General features: G+C 36.8%; 1 protein-coding gene across 1 annotated transcript in view; it reads right to left on the reverse strand.

Annotated features, from left to right (window-relative positions):
* The window catches only part of FOCAD (focadhesin), a 318,600-nt gene that overhangs the window by 228,237 nt on the left and 69,959 nt on the right, over window positions 1–20,404 (reverse strand). The window contains 2 exon segments of the mRNA XM_017886722.1: window positions 5,246–5,267; window positions 5,270–5,346. Of these exon segments, the coding sequence (XP_017742211.1) occupies window positions 5,246–5,267; window positions 5,270–5,346 (99 nt within the window).

A 20,404-nucleotide genomic window follows, 5' to 3' on the forward strand; every position in this document is an offset into this window, starting at 1 on the left:
TGACAGAAAGTGAAAACTGCCAAAAGAATGGTATAAAGTGCAATTGCTTCATGGAAGAAACGGTATTTAAATTATGTTTTACTGTTCTCATTTAAGAATGGGAGCTAAACCTTGGGTTCACACAGACATAAAGATGGGAACAACAGACACTGGGGACTTCAAAAGGAGGGTGGGAAGGAGTGGGGACAAGGGCTGAAAATTTTCCTGTTAGGTACTTTGTTCACTACTGGGTGACAGGATCAATAAAAGGCCAAACCTCAGCACTACACAATATACCCTTCAAACAGATCTGCACATGTACCCCTGAATCTAAAATAAAAGGGAATTTTTTAAAATTATAATAAACTATGCTTGACAACATAATCTTATAATACCATACATTTCATAGCAATGTGATTTTAAAATGCCATTAACATTAATAAAAATGTAAATGTTACCAAGCCAATTAAATTTTTTTCATTAATTTATTCACTTGGTAAAATTTACCGACCACCTACAGTATACCTTACTCATCTATGTGATGGAAACAAAGCAAGAAATAAAAATAGATTAAGTTCCTGCTCTCATAGAGCTCACAGTCTGAAGAAATTTTTTTATCATAAGCTCAAATACTTATACAATCTATAAAAATCAGAAGGACTTTTGAGGTCATAATTATTACTGAAACATATATCTTTATCACACCTTCTACTTTAGGAAACTAAAAAAAGATAGATGAAGGAATCAGATAATGTATGTATAAAATACAAAGCGAAAGTTTCCAGAAAAGAGATTTAAGAAACTTCCTTCTCCATCTCTCTTTAATAATGTATTCCCCAAATAATAAATACTATCCAGATGTCAACAGCATCCATGGATAGCTTATCTGTTTTTTTCTACTTTGAGATCCTGAATGTGAAATGTAAGGTTCATATAAAGAAATACATTTCCAAGATGCCATTATGATTTGACATCAGGGGCAAACGTTGAACTTCCTTTAGGACAATATACTATTTAAAAATCCCCTTGGCTTAATCTGTTCTGATTTTAGATTCTGCATTTCCCACGTGGTATCTGATGATTAATCATCACTTCAGTGGAGTAAGAAATTACCAGGGCTTAGGAAAAAAAGAATATTAAAAAAACAGATAATCTGAAATCTCAAACTGATTTAAAATGTAACCAATTATGTATGTACCTACACACAAGTCTTTTATATTTATGTTCACCACTAAGGGAGAAGTCGCAAAAAAAAAAAAAAAAAAAAAAAAAGAGACCTAGAGAGAGAGTTAAAAACGGAGGCTTGGACCAGGCACGGTGGCTCCCACCTGTAATCCCAGCACTTTGGGAGTCTGGGGTGGGTGGATCATGAGGTCAGGAGATCAAGACCATCCTGGCTAACACAGTGAAACCTCGTGTCTACTAAAAATACAAAAAAATTAGCCAGGCGTGGTGGCAGGCACCTGTAGTCCCAGCTACTTGGGAGGCTGAGGCAGGAGAATGGCGTGAGCCCGGGAGGAGGTTGCAGTGAGCCGAGATTGCGCTGGGCGACAGAGTGAGATTCTGTCTCAAAAAAAAGAAAAAAGGAAAAAGTGGAGGCTTTAGGCCCAACTCCACTAGTTAGCCAAGAAACCTTCCGTAAGTCATTTAATGTCACTCTCCTCAGTTCTCTCATCTGAAAAATTATGTTAGACTAGACAATCTTAAAGTAACCCAGACTAAAATCTATGATATCATCAGTTTGTACCATTCTCAAATTCTCAGTTCCTGAAAGGTTAAAGTCATAGGCCTTCAATAAATAAAGGCAGAACTTAATTATAAAATATACCTAAATACTGTGTGCAGAGGTGCATGCCTATAGTCCCAGCTACTCAGAAAGCTGAGACAGAAGAATCACTTGAGCCCAGGAGTTCATGTCCAGCCTGGGCAACATAGCAGACTCCCGTATCTTAAAAATAATAATTATAATGCCCCCCCAAAAAATCTAGCATGAAGATATACTGTCATTTTAGGACATATATATAATATTAAAAATGAACATAAATAGCTAGCTAATGTTACAACATTTTGCTTTCTTCTCAAAGTTGTGAATTGCTACTCATATTCTTATTAAATTAACAACCTGTCACCCAGGCTGAAGTGCAATGGTACAATCTCTGCTCACTGCAACTTCCGCCTCCTGGGCTCAAGTGATTCTCAAGCCTCAGCACCCTGAGTAGCTCTATTACCTTCTAAACAACAACAGACTGAGTTAACTGGCCCTAAAATTATATCTCAGGAAACTAAGTCTGCAACCAGAACTATCAATTTCATACTGCAAGGAATAATTCTATAGTACAAAAATAAAGATGAGGCTATTGAAATTATTCTTTGCAAATAAATACAAAATAATTTAGAATTTCAAATGGCTCTAGATAGCATACTCTAATACCTAAGAACTTAAGTAAAAGGAATGAGTCAATAAAAGCTTAACAGTAAATAAACCAAAGTCAATTAATATTTTTTCCTTATGATATCTAGACAACTTAAATTAGAGTAACTACTTCTAAGTCCCAATTATAATACACCCTTGAGATAAAAGTAACCAAATAGTACATTTATTATTTACTAAGCATTGGAAAAGTTATGCATTCTTAAGAATTAACCTATAAATGAGCTCAACAACAAAAGCAGCGTGGCAGCAGCAGCATCTTTTATAAAGCAATTCAATCTATTTAGCAACAGAGAGAAATTTCATTAAACAAATGTGTTTATTTCTTCAGATTTTTTGTTTGTTTCTTACAGAGTTGAACAAAGTCTTATTTAGTAAATATTAATGTCTTACCTTTGAAAATGCAATCCTACATAGGGGAAGACAGGATGATAATGATGTTCATTTTGAGCTATTCATTCAACTGTTAACATAAATTTTTCTCACTAGCAGCCAATTACAAGTTGCTATGGACTGAATATTTGTGTCCCCCACAAATTCATATTCTGAAATCCCAACTCCCAAGAGAGTAGGAAGTGAGACCTTTGGGAGATTATGCGATTATGAGAATGGAGCCCTCATGAATGAGATTAGTGACCCTATAAAAGAGGTCTCAGAGAAGTCTCTTGCCTCTTCCACCGTGTGAGGATAGACAGACAAAACGGCCCTCTGAGGACTAGAAAGTAGGTCCTCACCAGACTCCAAATTTGCCAATACCTTGATCTTGGACATCCCAGCCTCCAAAACTGTGAGAAATAAATTTCTGTTTTTTATAAGCCACCCAGTCTAAAGGTATTTGGTTATAGCAGCCCAAACTGACTAAAACACAAAGTCTCCTATATCTCTTTAAAACTTCCAGTGGCAGTATATCCTGCCTCGAAATTCTATGTAAAACTGAAGTTATGGACTTAGAAATGGTGTTCTAAGACACTATATTTATAAGATACTATAAAACCTTCAAAAGCAAGAAAATATGAATGTATCTGGCATGGTGACTATAACTCAGGCATTACCCAGAATAATGGTATCTTTATCACAACCTTATGTGATGGTATTAAGTATGTAGTGATACTATATATTTTAAGGCGCTCTATAAACCACTACCTGAGCCCTTCTAATCCAGGGTCCTCATGAGCCCTTCTAATCCAGGGTCCTCATTTAAAGAAATTCAACATTTATAAAGCACCTAGAAATGTGCCAAGCATCATTAATACAAAGAATAATGAACCACAGTCCCTGCCCTCAAGAAGGTTTCACAGTTTATAGAGGAGAGTAATTACGAAAATGTCACAACTGTAAGGTATTATGTAACCATGCAAGAGACAGGCCATGGCCGGGCGTGGTGGCTCAAGCCTGTAATCCCAGCACTTTGGGAGGCCGAGACGGGCGGAGACGTGGCGGAATCACGAGGTAGGAGATGGAGACCATCCTGGCTAACACGTGGAACCCCGTCTCTACTAAAAAATACAAAAAACTAGCCGGCGAAGTGGCGGCGCCTGTAGTCCGCAGCTGACTCAGGAGGCTGAGCAGGAGAAATGGCGTAAACCCGGAGGCCGAGCTTGCAGTGAGCTGAGACCGCCACTGCACTCCAGCCCGGTGACAAAGCGAGACTCCGTCTCAAATAAAAAAAAAAAAAAAAAAAAAAAAAGAGACATGCCTAATACAGCTTCTAGTAACAAAAGAGCCTAGGGCAAAAAAATGCCTAAACAGAGATTTTAAATAAAGAAATTTATCAGGAAGAGAGTGGGGTAAGTTTCAAGAGAGAACAGTAGATACCAGTAAATAAAAATATGGAGAAAAGGAAACAGCACTGCTTCCTGTGTGGAACACAAGGCAAGTCAGTGTACTGCTAAAGCATAAACTGTGAGATGAAGATAAGAAAAGATAAAGCTGGTGAGACAGATTGGAATTACATCATTTACTAAGCCTGTTTATGACATATTAGATTTTATCCTGTAGTCCAGGGAATTTCAAACTGTTTCAGAAACCAAACCTTTTTGTTTTCCCATAGAAAGCTTCCATAAGATATCAACAAGTAAGTACTATGAAAACAGAGCTGAAGCGGTGGGAACATGCTCCACGCTTAGCCCATGCACTGCAAGTGCAGTTTGAAAACCACGGCCACAGAGACTTAAGCACGGGAGTGATACTGTAAGATTCGCTCTCTTGATATATACTTCTGAGGAATGTTTAGAGAATGGATTTGAGCAGGACATGACTGGAAACAGAGACACCAGTTAGGAACAGGTGGCAAGAGCCACAGCAAGAGATAATGAGGCCCTGAACCAGTGTCATGGTAGTAAGGATAGAAGAAACGGGAGTAGCTTTGAGGACGATCAAAAGGCCTTGGTGAAAGTACACTAACTGCACATATGGTGGCTATCTGATCCCACTTGGCAGTAATACTTTATCCCAATTGGCAGTTTTCTAATGGAGAGACTAACTCATTAGCCAATTTCCAGAGGGAAGAACCTATCTTCTATATGTATTGTGTAGTAGCTTACTGAATTTTTCTAGCCAACTTTCCCAACCACTTACCAATGTTTAACTTCTTTAATAACAGCTTTTCTCATATTCAACATTTCAACAACCAATAAATCTGGTATTTTTTTTTCTTTTACTCTTTAAAAGAAAATAGAAAACTACAACCTGCTCTAGGATGTTTCTTCAGGAGAAAACATTATAGATCAAAGCAGCTAAAAGAAACAAAACAAAACAAAAAAAAACCCTAGCTCTAAAATTAGCATATACCATTCTGTCTCCCTCACTTTATTTTACATTTTAATTTTATATTACCTTTCAGGGCACTGCTGGAAAATGCTGTCAGCTGCTGCAAAAATACTGGCCAGCAATCAGGTCTGTGTTCAAGCACAGTGATCAAAGGATGAGGATGATTTCTAAAAAACACAAAAAGTCACATGGGAAGCCGTCATTCAAGACTAAACATTTTCAATATCCAAATACAACAGCAAAGAAGCCAATATCATCTAGAGACTTTTTTCAGGATTCATAATTGTCACAAAATGATCACTTGCTCCATTTGTTGCAGAGTTGGTTCATCAGAACTGACTCTCCCCACTGCCTTTACCTAACATTTTTGCAGAAAACAAAACGGACCCAGGAGCCTCAGAGATCCAGATTTGGGAAGGGGCTCTTCCATTTAACAGCTCTGTAACTCTGGCCAAGCTCCTGAATCCAGGAGCTCTCTCATATCCATCCCCTTGATCCTTCATTCCTAGAGGTCACAGGCCACCTCCTCCTCCTGCTACTCCTGCTCTCTTTCCAAGCCTGGAAATTTCCATTTCCTCCAACCTTACCCCAACCCTGTCTCTCCCTCTCTGTTTCCACTTCATTATTCCCATTGTATGGTTCCGTGTTTCCCAGGATATTTAAGAATAGAAAAAGGGAAATATTCCTTCCATCTTAACAACAAACTATCCAAACTGAAGACGCATAAAATTTGTTGAATGCAGATGAATCCTTTTATTTGAGCTACTTCCATTAAGATACCTAAAGAGACTATATAAAACATAAAATCTGAAATTTGGATTCTCAAAGAATGGGGTTTAATCCAAAAAAAAAAAAAAAGGCACAACCATGAGTTATTTTAAATAGTTCAAAAGGCTACTCTACTAATAATTGTAAATTGGTCAGCTTTTAAACTATTAGGTACTATAAAATTTTAGTTATTATTTATGTGGCTTTTTCCTCCAAGAAAATATTTAAATAAAATGTAAGGTGGGACGCAGTGGCTCACGCCTGTAACCCCAGCACTTTGGGAGGCCAAGACGGGTGGATCACCTGAGGTTGGGAGTTTGAGACCAGCCTGACCAACATGGAGAAACCCTGTCTCTACTAAAAACACAAAATGAGCCGGGCATCGTGGCGCATGCCTGTAATCCCAGCTACTCAGGAGGCTGAGGAAGGAGAATCACTTGAACCTGGGAGGCGGAGGCTGCGGTGAGCTGATGTCACGCCATTGCACTCCAGCCTGGGTAACAAGAGCGAAACTCCATCTCAAAAAAAAAAAAAAAAATTAAAATGCTCATTGTGAAAACCTGCAAACAATACAAAATATCAATCTTTTAGCATAAAAGGAACCACATACATAATGCTATTCTTTAATTTTAATTTTAACCCAACTACATATCTCCAGCAATGATTTTTCAAAAAACAGTAACTATCAGACCATCAGTTACACTCAAATGATTTTTTAAGACTGCCTTCGTGGTGATTCTCAAAATATGATGCCTTACTAGTAAGATCAACTGGGAACTTGTTAGAAATGCAAATTCTCAAGCCCTAGCCCGGACTTAATAAATAGCCCTGCAGGAAATTCTGATGCACTGCTATAAAGCAGTGGTTCCTAATCTTGGTTGCAAGTTAGATTAGCTGTGGAAATCTTTTTTTTTTTTTTTTTTTTTAATACTAAGGCCCAGGTCTGTTATCTTAGACTTGCTAGGAATGAAGTTTGTCCCTTAGCAATTTTTTAAAACTCTACAGGTAATTTTAGTATGTTGCCAAGATTCAGAACTGCTACAAGTAAAAACTACTGCAGGGGTGTTGGGGGTGGCAAAGGTACTATTTTTTTTTTCTCTTTTAAAAACAGAAGAGTACAGTAGATCTACCACGTTGAAACACACATGAAACACCTCTCTGACACTACCACACAGTTTCTGAGTATAACACTATCTCTTTATATCTTCTTAACCTCACCTAACCTATCATGTACTAACTAACTTCACATGCTGGCAGCCTCCTGTTTGCTAAAGCACAGGCTATTTCTGACTGATGGGAATGCTATCATTGCTAAGGGATCACTCCAAGCAACTTCTAATGCCAAAACTCAGAAATCATATCAAAATCATTCATGTTTCCCAATTCCAAACCCTTTGGCAGTTAAACCTACCTAGAATTTGCTTCCACTCTGGTTGCCACAAATACTAAGAAAAATATTACAAATCCTAAAAGCCTCTCAGGTATGTCACATCAGATGAAATTCTTAGATTGAAAGTTCAGCAGGTCATGTTCAATTAAAACCACAAACCAGGCCAGTAGCAGTGATTCACACCTGTAATCCCAGCACTTTGGGAGGCCAAGGCTGGAGAACTGCTGGAGGCCAGGGATTTGACATCAGCCTGAGCAACATAGCAGGACCCAGTCTCCACCAAAAACAAATGAACAAACAAACAAAAAAACACTCACCACATAAAAAGGAAGAAATAGCAGAAACAGTACCTACAATTATTTCAGCAGCTTTGGGTTCTTCTGATAAGAACCATATTGCTATAAAGAGAATCAGATATAATCATCCATTAATCTTCCAGATAATGGTGGCACTTATAAATATTTAAGAAGAAAACTCAACAAGTTACTACAAGGCACTGAAGTGCTTTTCAATATTCTTCCTTTATAAGTCATCTCCCTTCCATCCTTCACACTTCACCAAAAAAACTACTAAGGATCTATCTCCTTTTTAAAATACACAGTTTTGTCCAAATTGAATAAGGTCAACAGAAATAAAAAATAGTATAAAATGGGATTAAAAGTGATGTATACATGGCAAACAATTCTATTATAATTTACATTTATGCATACCGAGGGAGCCACCCCAGCTTTGTTGCATGACGCTGAAGGCCTGTTTTGCTAGCTATTGGATTCAGCAGATTTTATTTAGTATCTCAGACCTAAATTCAAAAAATGAGATTAAGTAAAATATAGTAGGATAGGGATCATAAAGATTAATTACTGATTTAGACATCTGGATAATTAAGTTTTTCAAATAATTGATTATGTCAGATCTGAGTGGCAATATTGCAGGTAATGATACACAATATAGATTCCAAGAAGCTGAAAAGCTTGAGGGAAAAGGTAAGTATAAGAGGAGAACACTAAATCCTCCTGTTGATCAGCGTTTGATTACTAACATACTATTTCAACTAAGTATACTAACCTATAATCAATTATAATTGCCACAATTTTAATACCTTAATCATAATGAAGCAAAGAGCTAAATTCTCCCTTGAGTCATCAAATTGGTATGTAATACATATATAAAATAATCCATAAAGCCTTAGGCTCATGTAATAGAACGGATGTATTTTTTAACTCAATAAACTTCATTGCACAACTGCCCATGCATGAGAGTTTCTCAGTCTTAGCACTACTGACATTTTGGGCCACATATCTCTTTATTGTGTGGGTTGTCCTATGCACGATGGAATGTTTGGCAGTATCCCTGGCCTCCACCCACAAGATACAAGTGGGATTTCTCCTAGTCAAAACAATCAAAATTGTCTCCAGACATTGCCAAATATCCCCTGGAGGACAAAATTGTTCCTGGTCAAGAATCACTGCATTGAGTAAATGACAAGTACTATGGAAGGTCCATCACTGAAGAAAGCATTGCACCAATCCCGAACTGTTAAAAAAAAAAAGACTATGCTTCTACTTTTCTACTTTCACCTTTCCTTACACTGAACGAAAAGTAGTTAATCAATCATGATCAAAGTTGTGATTTTCTTAAGGAAATATAGTTATCAAACTGGATGCACAAGAGTAACAGAACACAGCAGAAACTAAAAGCCTTAAAATGGAAAACAAATGTAAAACTATTCCTTTACAAAACATAGAATAAAGGGCATTAAAGAATATTCATGCTAATTTGGATATGACAGAAAATGAAGTTATTTTCCTACTTAAAATATTATAATTAGAGCATTTAAAATTCAATAAAGCTAAGTATAGCTCAGTCTTGCTGTATTCAAGAGCTGATTATTACATTTATGGATTACTCAAGATTTCTCTTTACTTTCTTCCTCTCACCCACTGCTTGTTAGCCTTTCCATTTTTTCAGATATATCCAACTGAGAAAGGTCGAGGTAAATGAAAGGATCCACAGTTTAACCGAGTCAAGTTAACAACTTTAAATTGGAAGCATTACTGATCAAAAAAGGGAAGAATGTGGTATGGAAAATGCCAAAACACAACCTGAGTCATGCCTCAAATTTCTAATTATCCCCAAACCAGCTATTCAAGTTATGAATAGTAAGTTGCCTAACAACGCTTTATTCAAAAGGATAGATGGGCTGATGAATCAGCCCGATCACTTGTAAATAAAACTAACAGTAGAAGACAATAAGCTATACAAGTTTTGAAAAAATAAACACAAACATGGCACATTATCATCATTATTATTTATATTAATATATGCAGTGACTACAGAACATTATCGGAATTACTTACTATTATGTAGCCATGTCCATATCTCAGAAAATACCAGTGGAGAGGTGAGATAAAATTGTGAGGGAAAAGAACTGAATTAAAAGAATCAAAAGTTCCAAATTTACATCCTGGCTCTGCCACAAATCATGAGATCTCATGCAAGAGAATCAACCTCTCTTGGCTAAAGTTTCTTCACCAATAATAAAATAAGGCGATCAGACTAAATACCTTCCAGAGCGAATACTGTATAACCCAAGCCACCCATTAAAACCCTAACCTTAGTACTGCTCAGGACTACAGATGCAAACAAACCCTGCAAAGGCAAAAAGTATTAAAGATGGCAGCTCTCAGCTACTAATAATTCTATCCCAAGCTTAAATGGCTCTAAGTCCAATGTCTAATAAAATCTAAGTCCTCAAAAAAAAAGGACTTCTATTTTTAGCTCAGAGATAAATCACCCTATTTTTTTTTATTTCAGAAGGAAGTAAAGTGCTATGTCCGCAGAAATTTTTAAATCAGAATTTCCTAACTCCTGAGATAGCCAATAGATTCTGCTTTCTCCTTAAAAGAGAATGACATTATTTCTAAAGATCAACATCAATACAAACCAGGCAACCAGGTCACCCTTCATTGGTCTTTAGTGACTATAATGTCTCCGTGTGCATTTTGGGGGGGGGCGGGGTGTGGGCTTCTGTTGTTGCTGTTGTTGTTCTGCAATAGATGATCCAATTTGTTGTACATTCTTTGGCACTTCCCCATTTCGTGATTTGCAAGTATTTTAATCGCTATTTTTAAGTAAAGCATTTAATACCTAGCAAATAGAAGAACTACATAAGTGGGTACAATTATGATTATCATCAGGATAGGTTTGTTTCTTAAATTACAGCATAAGCGGTATGAAAGCTGGGTATGTGTCTTTTTAATCTTTTTGTTTCCCTTTCAGTGCCAAATGCCTATCTACAACAATTATCACACACATACTTTCCCCAAATCACCTTCTTAAACTCTTAAACTGGTTGATTCATGTTGTTGCAAATGACAAAATAAACTGGATCATGGGAAGCCAATTTATCACAGTCCCTCTAGCACATTGTCCCAAAGTCAACACTGTTCAGAGAAAAAAAGCACAGAGGAAGCACACAGAGTTGGTACCTAATACGTCAATATTCCTACTCTTTATTAATATCATGAACAGCACAGAGCAGTACAGTACATGTATCCTAACAGAACGGAGTGAGGAAGGAATGAATGATAAATGCATAGTTCCCCCAGACTAGCAGAGGCAATGATAAAATATGTAACTGGATTCACCTTTCCAAGTATAAATACATCCATCCTAATAGAAATGAGGGGGTTAAAAAAATACTCTGTGGTAGGCAAATCAAAAAGCAAAAGTTATTTGTAACCTTTAGGTCACCTCAACCTTCTTGTTACATCTCTGAATATAGGAAAGCTATGATTTGATTTACATCATAAATTCAGCAACAGACACAGATTGCCTTTTCTGTGTGAGGAAACAATGCCTGCAGTCACCATGCATTTTCATGTATGCAGCTGTGACCCTGGCGCTTTCAGAAACATTGCATAGCACTTACTACATCAAATATGCATTTTAAAAGCATTTCTCTACCTGCTCTGAATTTTGATTTGAAACTGCTGGTTAGAAGCTAAAAAGAGATTTTTTTTAATCTGCAGATTTTAAGTTAAAAGATGCATAATATAAAATTATGAAGATTCCACCATGAATATTACTATAAAAAAGAAATAATAATTCAAAAGGAAAAACTAAACAATAATTGTGAATTTCTATAGATCCTATAACATAATTTTAAGACAAATGCATCTTTATCCTTCCTACATAAGCTCCTAGAAAAGACTTGGAGCAAAGCAATTTTAATTTTGTCATTTTGAGTGACAACATCTTTTCTTTGAGTCTATAAGGCAGAGACAGTATAAGATTCCTTTCTTTGAAAATATACTTCCTATTACAATGATTCCCCCCCAACAATGAACCTTTCCCAGAATCCCTTTTAGAGGGACAGGATTTTAATGCAATGGTGCCTGCCAATGTCAAAAGTCTGGAACTATTTTAAGTACAAGGTAATTGGTTAGGGGGAAACATAAATGTACTTAGGGATCCACAACCTTCCTTTCAGTAAGTTGTGTGCTATGATCACTTGGTGAAGGTGGGGGGGGGGACACCTAGAGACAAACAAATAGGCTAATAAGCAAAATTACAACATTTTGTGGCCTTAAAGACATTTATCAGCAAACTATAATACCAATCTTTCAATTAAACATCTACAATTAGAAGACCATATAAAGTGTTTTCTGGTGGCTACTGCTAACTGGAAGACTGTATGATGGGTGCAGCTTATTCTAAAAGTAAATCCTAGGTGTAAACCCCAGGTGATTAGACCCATAAATTGTGAACAAAGATTTTCCTGAATAGAAAAGAGGAAGGAAAAGAGGAAATGAAAACAGGAGCAAAACATGTAGCTAGAGAGAAAGAATGGAACTGCAAAGAGACAGATGGCCCTTGCAAAGTACTACTGGCTATGTTTTCTCAATTACTTTCCTACCTTCTTCTTTATCCTTAACTCTGCTGGGCTTTTTCAGGAGTGGATCTGACTACATCCTTTCCCATCTTCTTTCTCTGATTTTTCTATAATGATTTCTACAAGCCCACTGAAACCATATGTAAACTTTTTAGTATATATGCATGTGTACATTTTCTGTAACAGGAGAAAGTCCAAAACTTTTATGTAATTCTTAAAGAAGGTCCTGACTACCCTCTCAAAAAAGGCTACATATCAGTAAATTAAACCTAAGTATATCTAAGGTAGTTGCTACAATTCAGTCTCATTAGAACTTCTGCTTTCAAAAACACTACAAAGATCATTTCCAAAAAAAAAAAAAAAAAAACTTATATGATATGTTCTGTCCAGAAACGGTGGCTCCCTGAGTGTAAGTTTTTGTAACATCAGTAAAATAAAAATAAAATTAATTATTGCATTAATGTATTTCACTGGTTTCAATCCCTTATGGCAGCTTGATTGTAGAGGTGTCATACTTACATTATGCTAAGTAAAACCAAACATTTATACCTCAGGAGATCCCTTCAGATAATATATTCAAGTATTGAAATAATCAACCCCCCAAAAGCAAAATGCTCACTTTGAAAACAAAGCCATATGATAACAGCTGACGGTCGATTTTTTTAAGAGTGAGAGGATGAGCAACATCATTGAGAAATAGTAAATATAATAATGAAATTTATGTAGATATGAAAAACAACTAAACTAAGGACTACAGTTCATTTTCAGTAACTTACAAAAAGTAGTTTACCTTTAAAATATATATAAAAGGCAAAAAAACACTAAAAATGCAAATAGTCTTAGCATCAAAAAATTCCAGGATAAATAAAATTTTTTATCTGTGGAATGGATTAAAAGGAATGAAGTATGGATGCACGCTACAACATGAAGGAAACCTTGAAAACATTATGCTAAGTGAAAGAAGCTACACTGTATTGTTCCATTTATAAGGCAAATCCAAAGACACAAATAGTAGTGTTTTCCAGGGACTAGGAATAGTGTATTGGGGAATGATTGATAATGGGTATGAGGTTTCTTTTTGGGGCGATGAAAATATTCTGGAATTAGACAGTGACGATGGTTACATAACTTTGTGACAATAATAAAATCTACTGACTTGTACACTTTAAAAGTGAATTTTATAGTATGTAAATTATATCTCAATAAAAAGGCATTTAAAATATTTCAAACTTAACTCAGCCACATATTATTTTAATTAACCTTTTTTTGATTTTAGAAAGCACATGTATCAGCAGTATAAGTATACTGCTAACGTAAAAAAAAAAAAAATTTAACTTGGATTTCCCTTAGAAAATAAGTCCGAATCAGAATCTGATTTATCTCCATAATATCCTTGATTGATAACTTAATAGTCATTTCCACCTCTAAACCATATAGCTAACTCTTTTGCCACTAATAAACATAAAGGGAATGGTGCAGTTGGGAAAATCACCATTTTGTAGTCATCACAGTGAAAACTGGTTGGGAGTGCTGAGCTTAATGAGGAGCAGAATATTTGCATGGTCTCAAAATGTATTCCCCACAGATTGCTTATTAGTTCAAAACAATGGTAACTATTCAGTACAGAAACCACACAACACCTCCACTGGGTAACCAAAATTAAAATCCCCAATGAGAGGCAAGATGGACACCAGTACTTCCACATGTGATTATCCTCAGAAGGACACAGCATCATTTATATGGAATTCAAAAATGCCAACATCATGAAAAACAAAGAAGGATGAGAAACAGTTCCAGATGTTAAAAGGCTAAAAAGGTATGGCAACCAAAGGCAACATGTGATCCTAAACTAGATCCTATACATTAAAAAGTAAAAAGGCAAAAGGTAGGACATTATTGAGACAATGAACAAAACTGGAATATGGACTGTACGTTATAAAAAGTATTATAGCAATGTTCAATTTTATATTCTGGTTATATAAGAGAATATCTTTGTTCTTAGAAAACACACTCTTGAATGTATGCAATTTACTCTCAAATGTTTTTTATTAATCATACAGAGATAATGATAACGCAAATGTGGCAAAGAGCAAAATCACTAATAAATCTGGGTACATGGTACATGGGAGTCTTTGGTACTATTCTTGTAACTTTTCTGGAACTTCAAAATTATTTCAAGATAGTAAGCTAAAAAGAAACGTTTGTAATGACTTCCCACTGCTCTTTAAGTACAACCCAGTCTTTGCCATGGCCTTGCATATTCTAGCCCATGCCTACCTCTCCTGAGCCAATGTCCCAGCCTCACCCTCCCTAGAGCACTAAACTCCAGCCACTCTGCCTCCTGTTAGTTCCTCTCATGGGCCAAGCTCCTGGGCACTTGCTTTTCCTACGTCTGAAACACTCTTCCTGCACTCTTCATGCAGGTGGCTCCGTGTCTTCCTTCAAAACAGAGAATAGGAGAAAATGCAAAAACAATGCTTAAAAGCAAGTTATTGAAATTAAAATGGAGCTACATTTTGATATCCACAACCACAAACTGGTCTTTGTGCAGTTAAATCAGGATTTATCTTGGGCTTGCTCTTGCTTTTCTTTATTTGATGGCCTTAAGGGATGAATGCATTTGCCCTCAGTGATAAGGAAAAAAATCAATATGAATTACAAAATATCTCAGCCTTTAGGATACACATCTTTAAGTCCTCAAACTTAACTCTCCCTCCAAATAAACTACATACTACTACATAAAGAGATGAACAAATACAAACATAGGGCGCATAACTTTAATCTACTCAGGGTACAATCATCCATTACTGTTGGCCTAATTGCCCACTTCAGAGCACACCATCTGCCACAAACATTTAATATTCCCCTATTTCAGAAAGTACAGCTTGATGTTTACCAGACCAAACCTTCCCACAAATAAGATTCTTAACATTTGATATTTGTGCATGTCAGCCACTGTCTGGCACATCAAAAAAATACATGAATTCTGGAACAAGCAGTTACTGCTCATGAATTCACAGCTATTTCCTCACTTTAGCTGAGGGAAGAGAGATCTTTAAAAGATTGCCGTAATATGAATATGCAGAGAAAAAATTAAAAGCAAAAGCACATGATACAATTTCAGGGGGAAAATGGCATCTTACAAAGCAAATAAGAAAATTAGCCTCTAATACTTTACAACCCATGAAAATTTAGTTATTCTTCCCTGCAACCAAAATACCAGCCAAATATTGATTCTCTGCCCCACTTCCTGCACAATCAATATTAGAAAATGTTTAAATAGGCCCAGCGCCAAGGCTCACACCTGTAATCCCAACACTTTGGGAGGCCAAGGCAGGTGGATCGCTTGAGCTCAGGAGTTTGAGACCAGCCTGGACAACATAGCAAAATCCTGTCTCTACAAAAAATTAGTAGGGCATAGTGTAGCACCTGTAGTCCCAGCTACTGGGGGAGCTGAGGTGGGAGGATAGCTTGAGCCTGGGAGGCAGAGGTTGCAGTGAGGCAAGACTGCACCACTGTATTCCAGCCTGGGTGACAGAGTGAGAGTCTGTCTCAAAAAAAAAAAAAAAAGTTTAAATAACTTAAATATAAGTGTGTTACAGAAAAGACAGGTTCTAGCTAAACAAAAGAAAATTCAGACCAAACAAAAAAGGGAGAAAAAAAGAAAGTGTGAACTAAAGGATACTACATAGTGGTTTAAAAAAATATATCAATTAGTTTTAAAAAAAATGTCAATTAGTATAACTAGAAAGGGGCTTCTGAAATTCTTGAAAATAGTATGTGCATCAGAGGTCACAAACTTGTTGCCCATGGATTGCATCTTGTAAGCAGATGTGTTTTGTCTACCTACCCTACATTTTAAAAAATTTGAATTGGTTGTCAGCATTCAGTCAAGAGATTTCACATAAAAATTTTATTTATATTGAAAGATCTGAACGTGTGGCAACAATGAAGTCCCATTGTTTCATGGCAACAATTGGCCAGCAGTTCTCCGCCCTTACCTGCACACTGGAAATCACATGGGAAGCTTTTAAAAAGATACCAACACCTCAGACCAACCCTTCAGTCATTCTGGGTAAAGCCCAGTCATCTATATATTTCAAAGCTCCTAAGAGGGCTCTAATGTGCAGCCAGAGTTGAGGCTCATGGGCCTAGAGTTTTATACTTGGCATATGCTCTTTAGCTATTCACAGTAGCCAAATGTACTGCACTATGCTTCCAGTTACAAAGGTAACTGAGAGTTGCAGCCCTATTTAAATATCTATGCCTAATCTTGTTTAAGCCGCAAAGCTAGAGAAAAGACTGCTTAGAAAGGAGGGTCCAGTTAAGCAATATGAGCTGTATTAACTACACATGATTCTAGTCCAGTGTTTCTCAAAGCCTGGTCAGTAAACCACCTCCATTCAAATCCCGTGTTAAAAATGCACAAGTCTGGGCCATGTTCCAGACATTAAAAACTCCAAAGATGAGCTCCTTATGCACAGTAACAAGTGTCAGTTTCTAAGAGGATGTTCAAGATTCTCTTCCCCTCCTCCTCCCACAACCACCTACCCACCGTCTGACCATGAAGAACACTAACACGTGTTGGAGCCATGGAATTTTTTCATTGAACAAATCTATGATCTCTTACATTTTCTCTCTAGCATCCAAAGTTGGCTTGCTCTCTTTGGACTGCTTTTCCTTTACAGTCACTCTTTGCTTCTGCTCTTGGCCTCTCTATTGTCAAATTTGACACATGTAAGACAAATTTGGTGCCTTGGTACTTAGAAAGATATAGACTTCTTGCCACCCAAATAGAGAAAAGGAGGCATGGTTAAGCCACCCAAGATCCCGCCTAGTCTACTTCAAGGGAAACCTTGAAGCTCACATATGGTACCATCAAGCTCCCAGATACTGAAACAATAGTTATCATGCATAATCCACAAATTACATATTTCCATATCATTGAGCAACTCTGGATAACATGCTGATTCCTGAGTCTCACACAAAACCTACTGAATGGGTAAGAATCTCTGGCAAGTAGGATTCAGAAGCTATACTTTCAACACACTGCCCCGGTGGTTCTTATGCAAGACAAGTGTGAAAACCACTAAGCTCTACGTACAATAAAAAGAATATCATCTCTAGAGCTCTGTCATAAAATTCAGAGGGGCTAAGGGAAGCCACTGCCTAACATTCTTAGTTCTCATATCTCTCCTTTTCTGTCCACTCCCATACTGGTACAACTTACTCGGTTTAGCACAGACCATTTAAGATGACCAAGTATTCTGTTGTACTGTAATTCAAATTAATCAGCTATTAGGAGAAAAAGAAGAAATACTTAAGCCCCAACTGAATACTGGCACAGTGCTTTAATACCATAAAAACACAGATTAGCTGCATGCCCAGAAAGCTTACATTTATTTGTCATACTCCTTCTATTTTAAATTAATCCTATACAATAACCAGAAAATACCTCTCAGTGGAGTTCTAAGTTTCTCATATCCCTTTTATGCTTTCATATACAGCTCATCAGTTGCCTCTTTAAGGCTGGATGATATTGCTAACCAACATGTGGCAAAGAAGGCTCTAAAACAGCATGACAATTTTATGCTTGACTCAGGTAATCACAGCTCTCTTGAAGGGAATATGCTCTTCAGGTTCACCTCTCCTCTGTTTCTGGCATCCACAATCCCCCTTGGAGGAACTTAAGGCTCTTATACACTTGATTACACTCTACTGATTTATAGTGCCAAACGGTCATTCACATAAGGGCTCTCCATAAACATTACCGGATTATGCCAATTCAGGTGACTGATTCCGGACCTCTTAAGGGGCCACGTTATCTAAAGACAACCCTATGTATCCAATTCTTTTCAGCTTCTCAAACTAGGCTTCCTATCCACACCTTGCACCAACTGCCTTTTGAAACAAGACTGAAGTTAAAAGAACCAACTACAGGAAAAAATGAATTACCAGGTCAAACATTACAGATAATTAAAGGTCTAACAATTGCACACTGTGAAGACAATCAGGATTAAAATGAGTAACCCAAATTCTCTGCATCATAGAAAACTTCTTTTTACCATCATATAAACTGATGCTTCTTATACTTTAAGGTGCCTATAAATTACCTAGAAAATCTTTCTAAAATGCAGTTCTGACTCTGGCACTCTGAGATGGAGTCCAAGGTTCTGCATTCTTCACAGGTATGCTGATGCTGCGGTAGCTCTGCCACTCAACAGTGTGGTAGGGCAACAGCAGCATCACCTGGGAGCCTGTTATACAAGAATCTTGAGCCCACACTAGACTAAGGAAAAAGATTCTGCACTTCAGCAAGGTGCCCAAGTAATTAGGATGCACATTTTAGAGCAGCTGACACACCATTTTGTACTCACTATGAATGGCAATCACCTAGGACACTTTTAAAACCACTAGGCCTCATGGAAGAGATTCTGATTCATTTTGTTTAGGGTATTTGATTGTTCCCATGTTTGTCGCTTTTTAAGCACACCCAGGTGGTTCTAATGAGCAGCCAGTATTGGGAACCATTGAACTAAAAATACTTCCCTGAGCAGGGAGAAAATATGGAGCGACTGCTAATTGGTAAGGAATTTCTTTGGGGATGATGAAGATGTTCTAAAATTGCTTATGGTGATGGTGGCATAACTCTGTGAATAGAGTAAAAGTCACTGAATCATACATTTTAAATGGGTCAGTCATATGTGAATTATATCTCCATAAAACTGTTACATAAAATTTCAATTAAAACTTCAACAGCTTCCCTATTTAAAATAAATAAGCCCCTCTTAACAACAACTAAATTGAATTATTTTCTATCCTGAACTCTAGCCCAAGAGTTTGAATTTCTTTCTAAAAAGGAGGAAGTGCAGATGTTTATCCAGAAATATTAACATCCGCTTATTTACTCTGCAGGCTCAATTCTAGTCAAGGCAATGGATAAAGAATAAACCCTTACATCACAAAGGACACCACTAGTTAAAAAAAGAAAATCATGTTTACCAATTTGTAAAGCTTTACTTTGCACACCTCAAGTTTTCATAGTATTTTCAAAAAAAAAAATTTCCTTTTGCTTCCCTTAAAATAAATCAGTTAATTCATTGTACCACATTCTTCCAACTTGTATGTTTGAAGATATTCACAAAATATGTTAAGAAAAAAATATAAAATGCAAATCTTGACCTTGTTTAAAAAATTGCCTTAAACAATAATATCCTCATAAAAATAAGAGATCACAAATATCACTAAAAATTATAGGAAAGATCATGGTATATGAGATATACCATGACACAGACCATCCCATATACAATATATGAGATACTACTTACTTATTATCAAAAAGAAAGCACTATAAATACAGGTAAGTATAGACACCCCTCTGTATTTTGGAGACAGACTCTCGCACTTCTGATACCTGTGGTGTCAAATACTGAAGACTAAAGGTGCTATAAGATCAATTCAATGGTGGCAAACAATAAAAGCACCTCATTTCCTTTCCCTGTTTGATCACCGTAGCCCATGTAAGCCATCTTCCCCACATGAATCAATGCCCTTCTTTATGGTTCCATGCTGTCATTCTTTTGAAGCAAACACATTCTGAAATGCCTCACTGAACAGAGTTCCTAAGGCAACATACACTGATTACACGCATCTTCTGGGTCCTCTGCTAACTCAGAGCCCCTCTCTTCAGAGATGGTTTCCTGGGTCCTTCAAGACAATAGGTAAGGTCACCTTCACAAGGGAGTATGATTCCCTCCCTTGACCACAACCCCCCCCAGAAAATCCAGTGCATTGTAGTATTATTGCTGCTGTGTATATTTTATTTTTTTAAACAATTCTACCTTATTACATTCTACAGATGACAAAGAAAAGGCAAATCAACACTCCTCACTACTGACCTTGTCCTAAGTCACTTGGAAATAGCAGTCTCTTATTGCTTTTTATAGTAAGGCAGATTACCAAACTGCCTAACCTAAATCCCCTCTGCTTTAAGTATCTTTGTTCAAGGAAGTCTTCCATTTTCTTTTTTTTTTTTCTTTTTTTTTCTTTTTTTTATTTTTTATTATACTTTAAGTTCTAGGGTACAGGTGCATAACGTGCAGGTTTGTTACATATGTATATTTGTGCCATGTTGGTGTGCTGCACCCATCAACTCGTCAGCACCCATCAATTC

The sequence above is a fragment of the Rhinopithecus bieti genome, unplaced genomic scaffold (genome assembly GCF_001698545.2).
Source record: "Rhinopithecus bieti isolate Rb0 unplaced genomic scaffold, ASM169854v2 scaffold_15368, whole genome shotgun sequence".
NCBI lineage: Eukaryota > Metazoa > Chordata > Mammalia > Primates > Cercopithecidae > Rhinopithecus > Rhinopithecus bieti.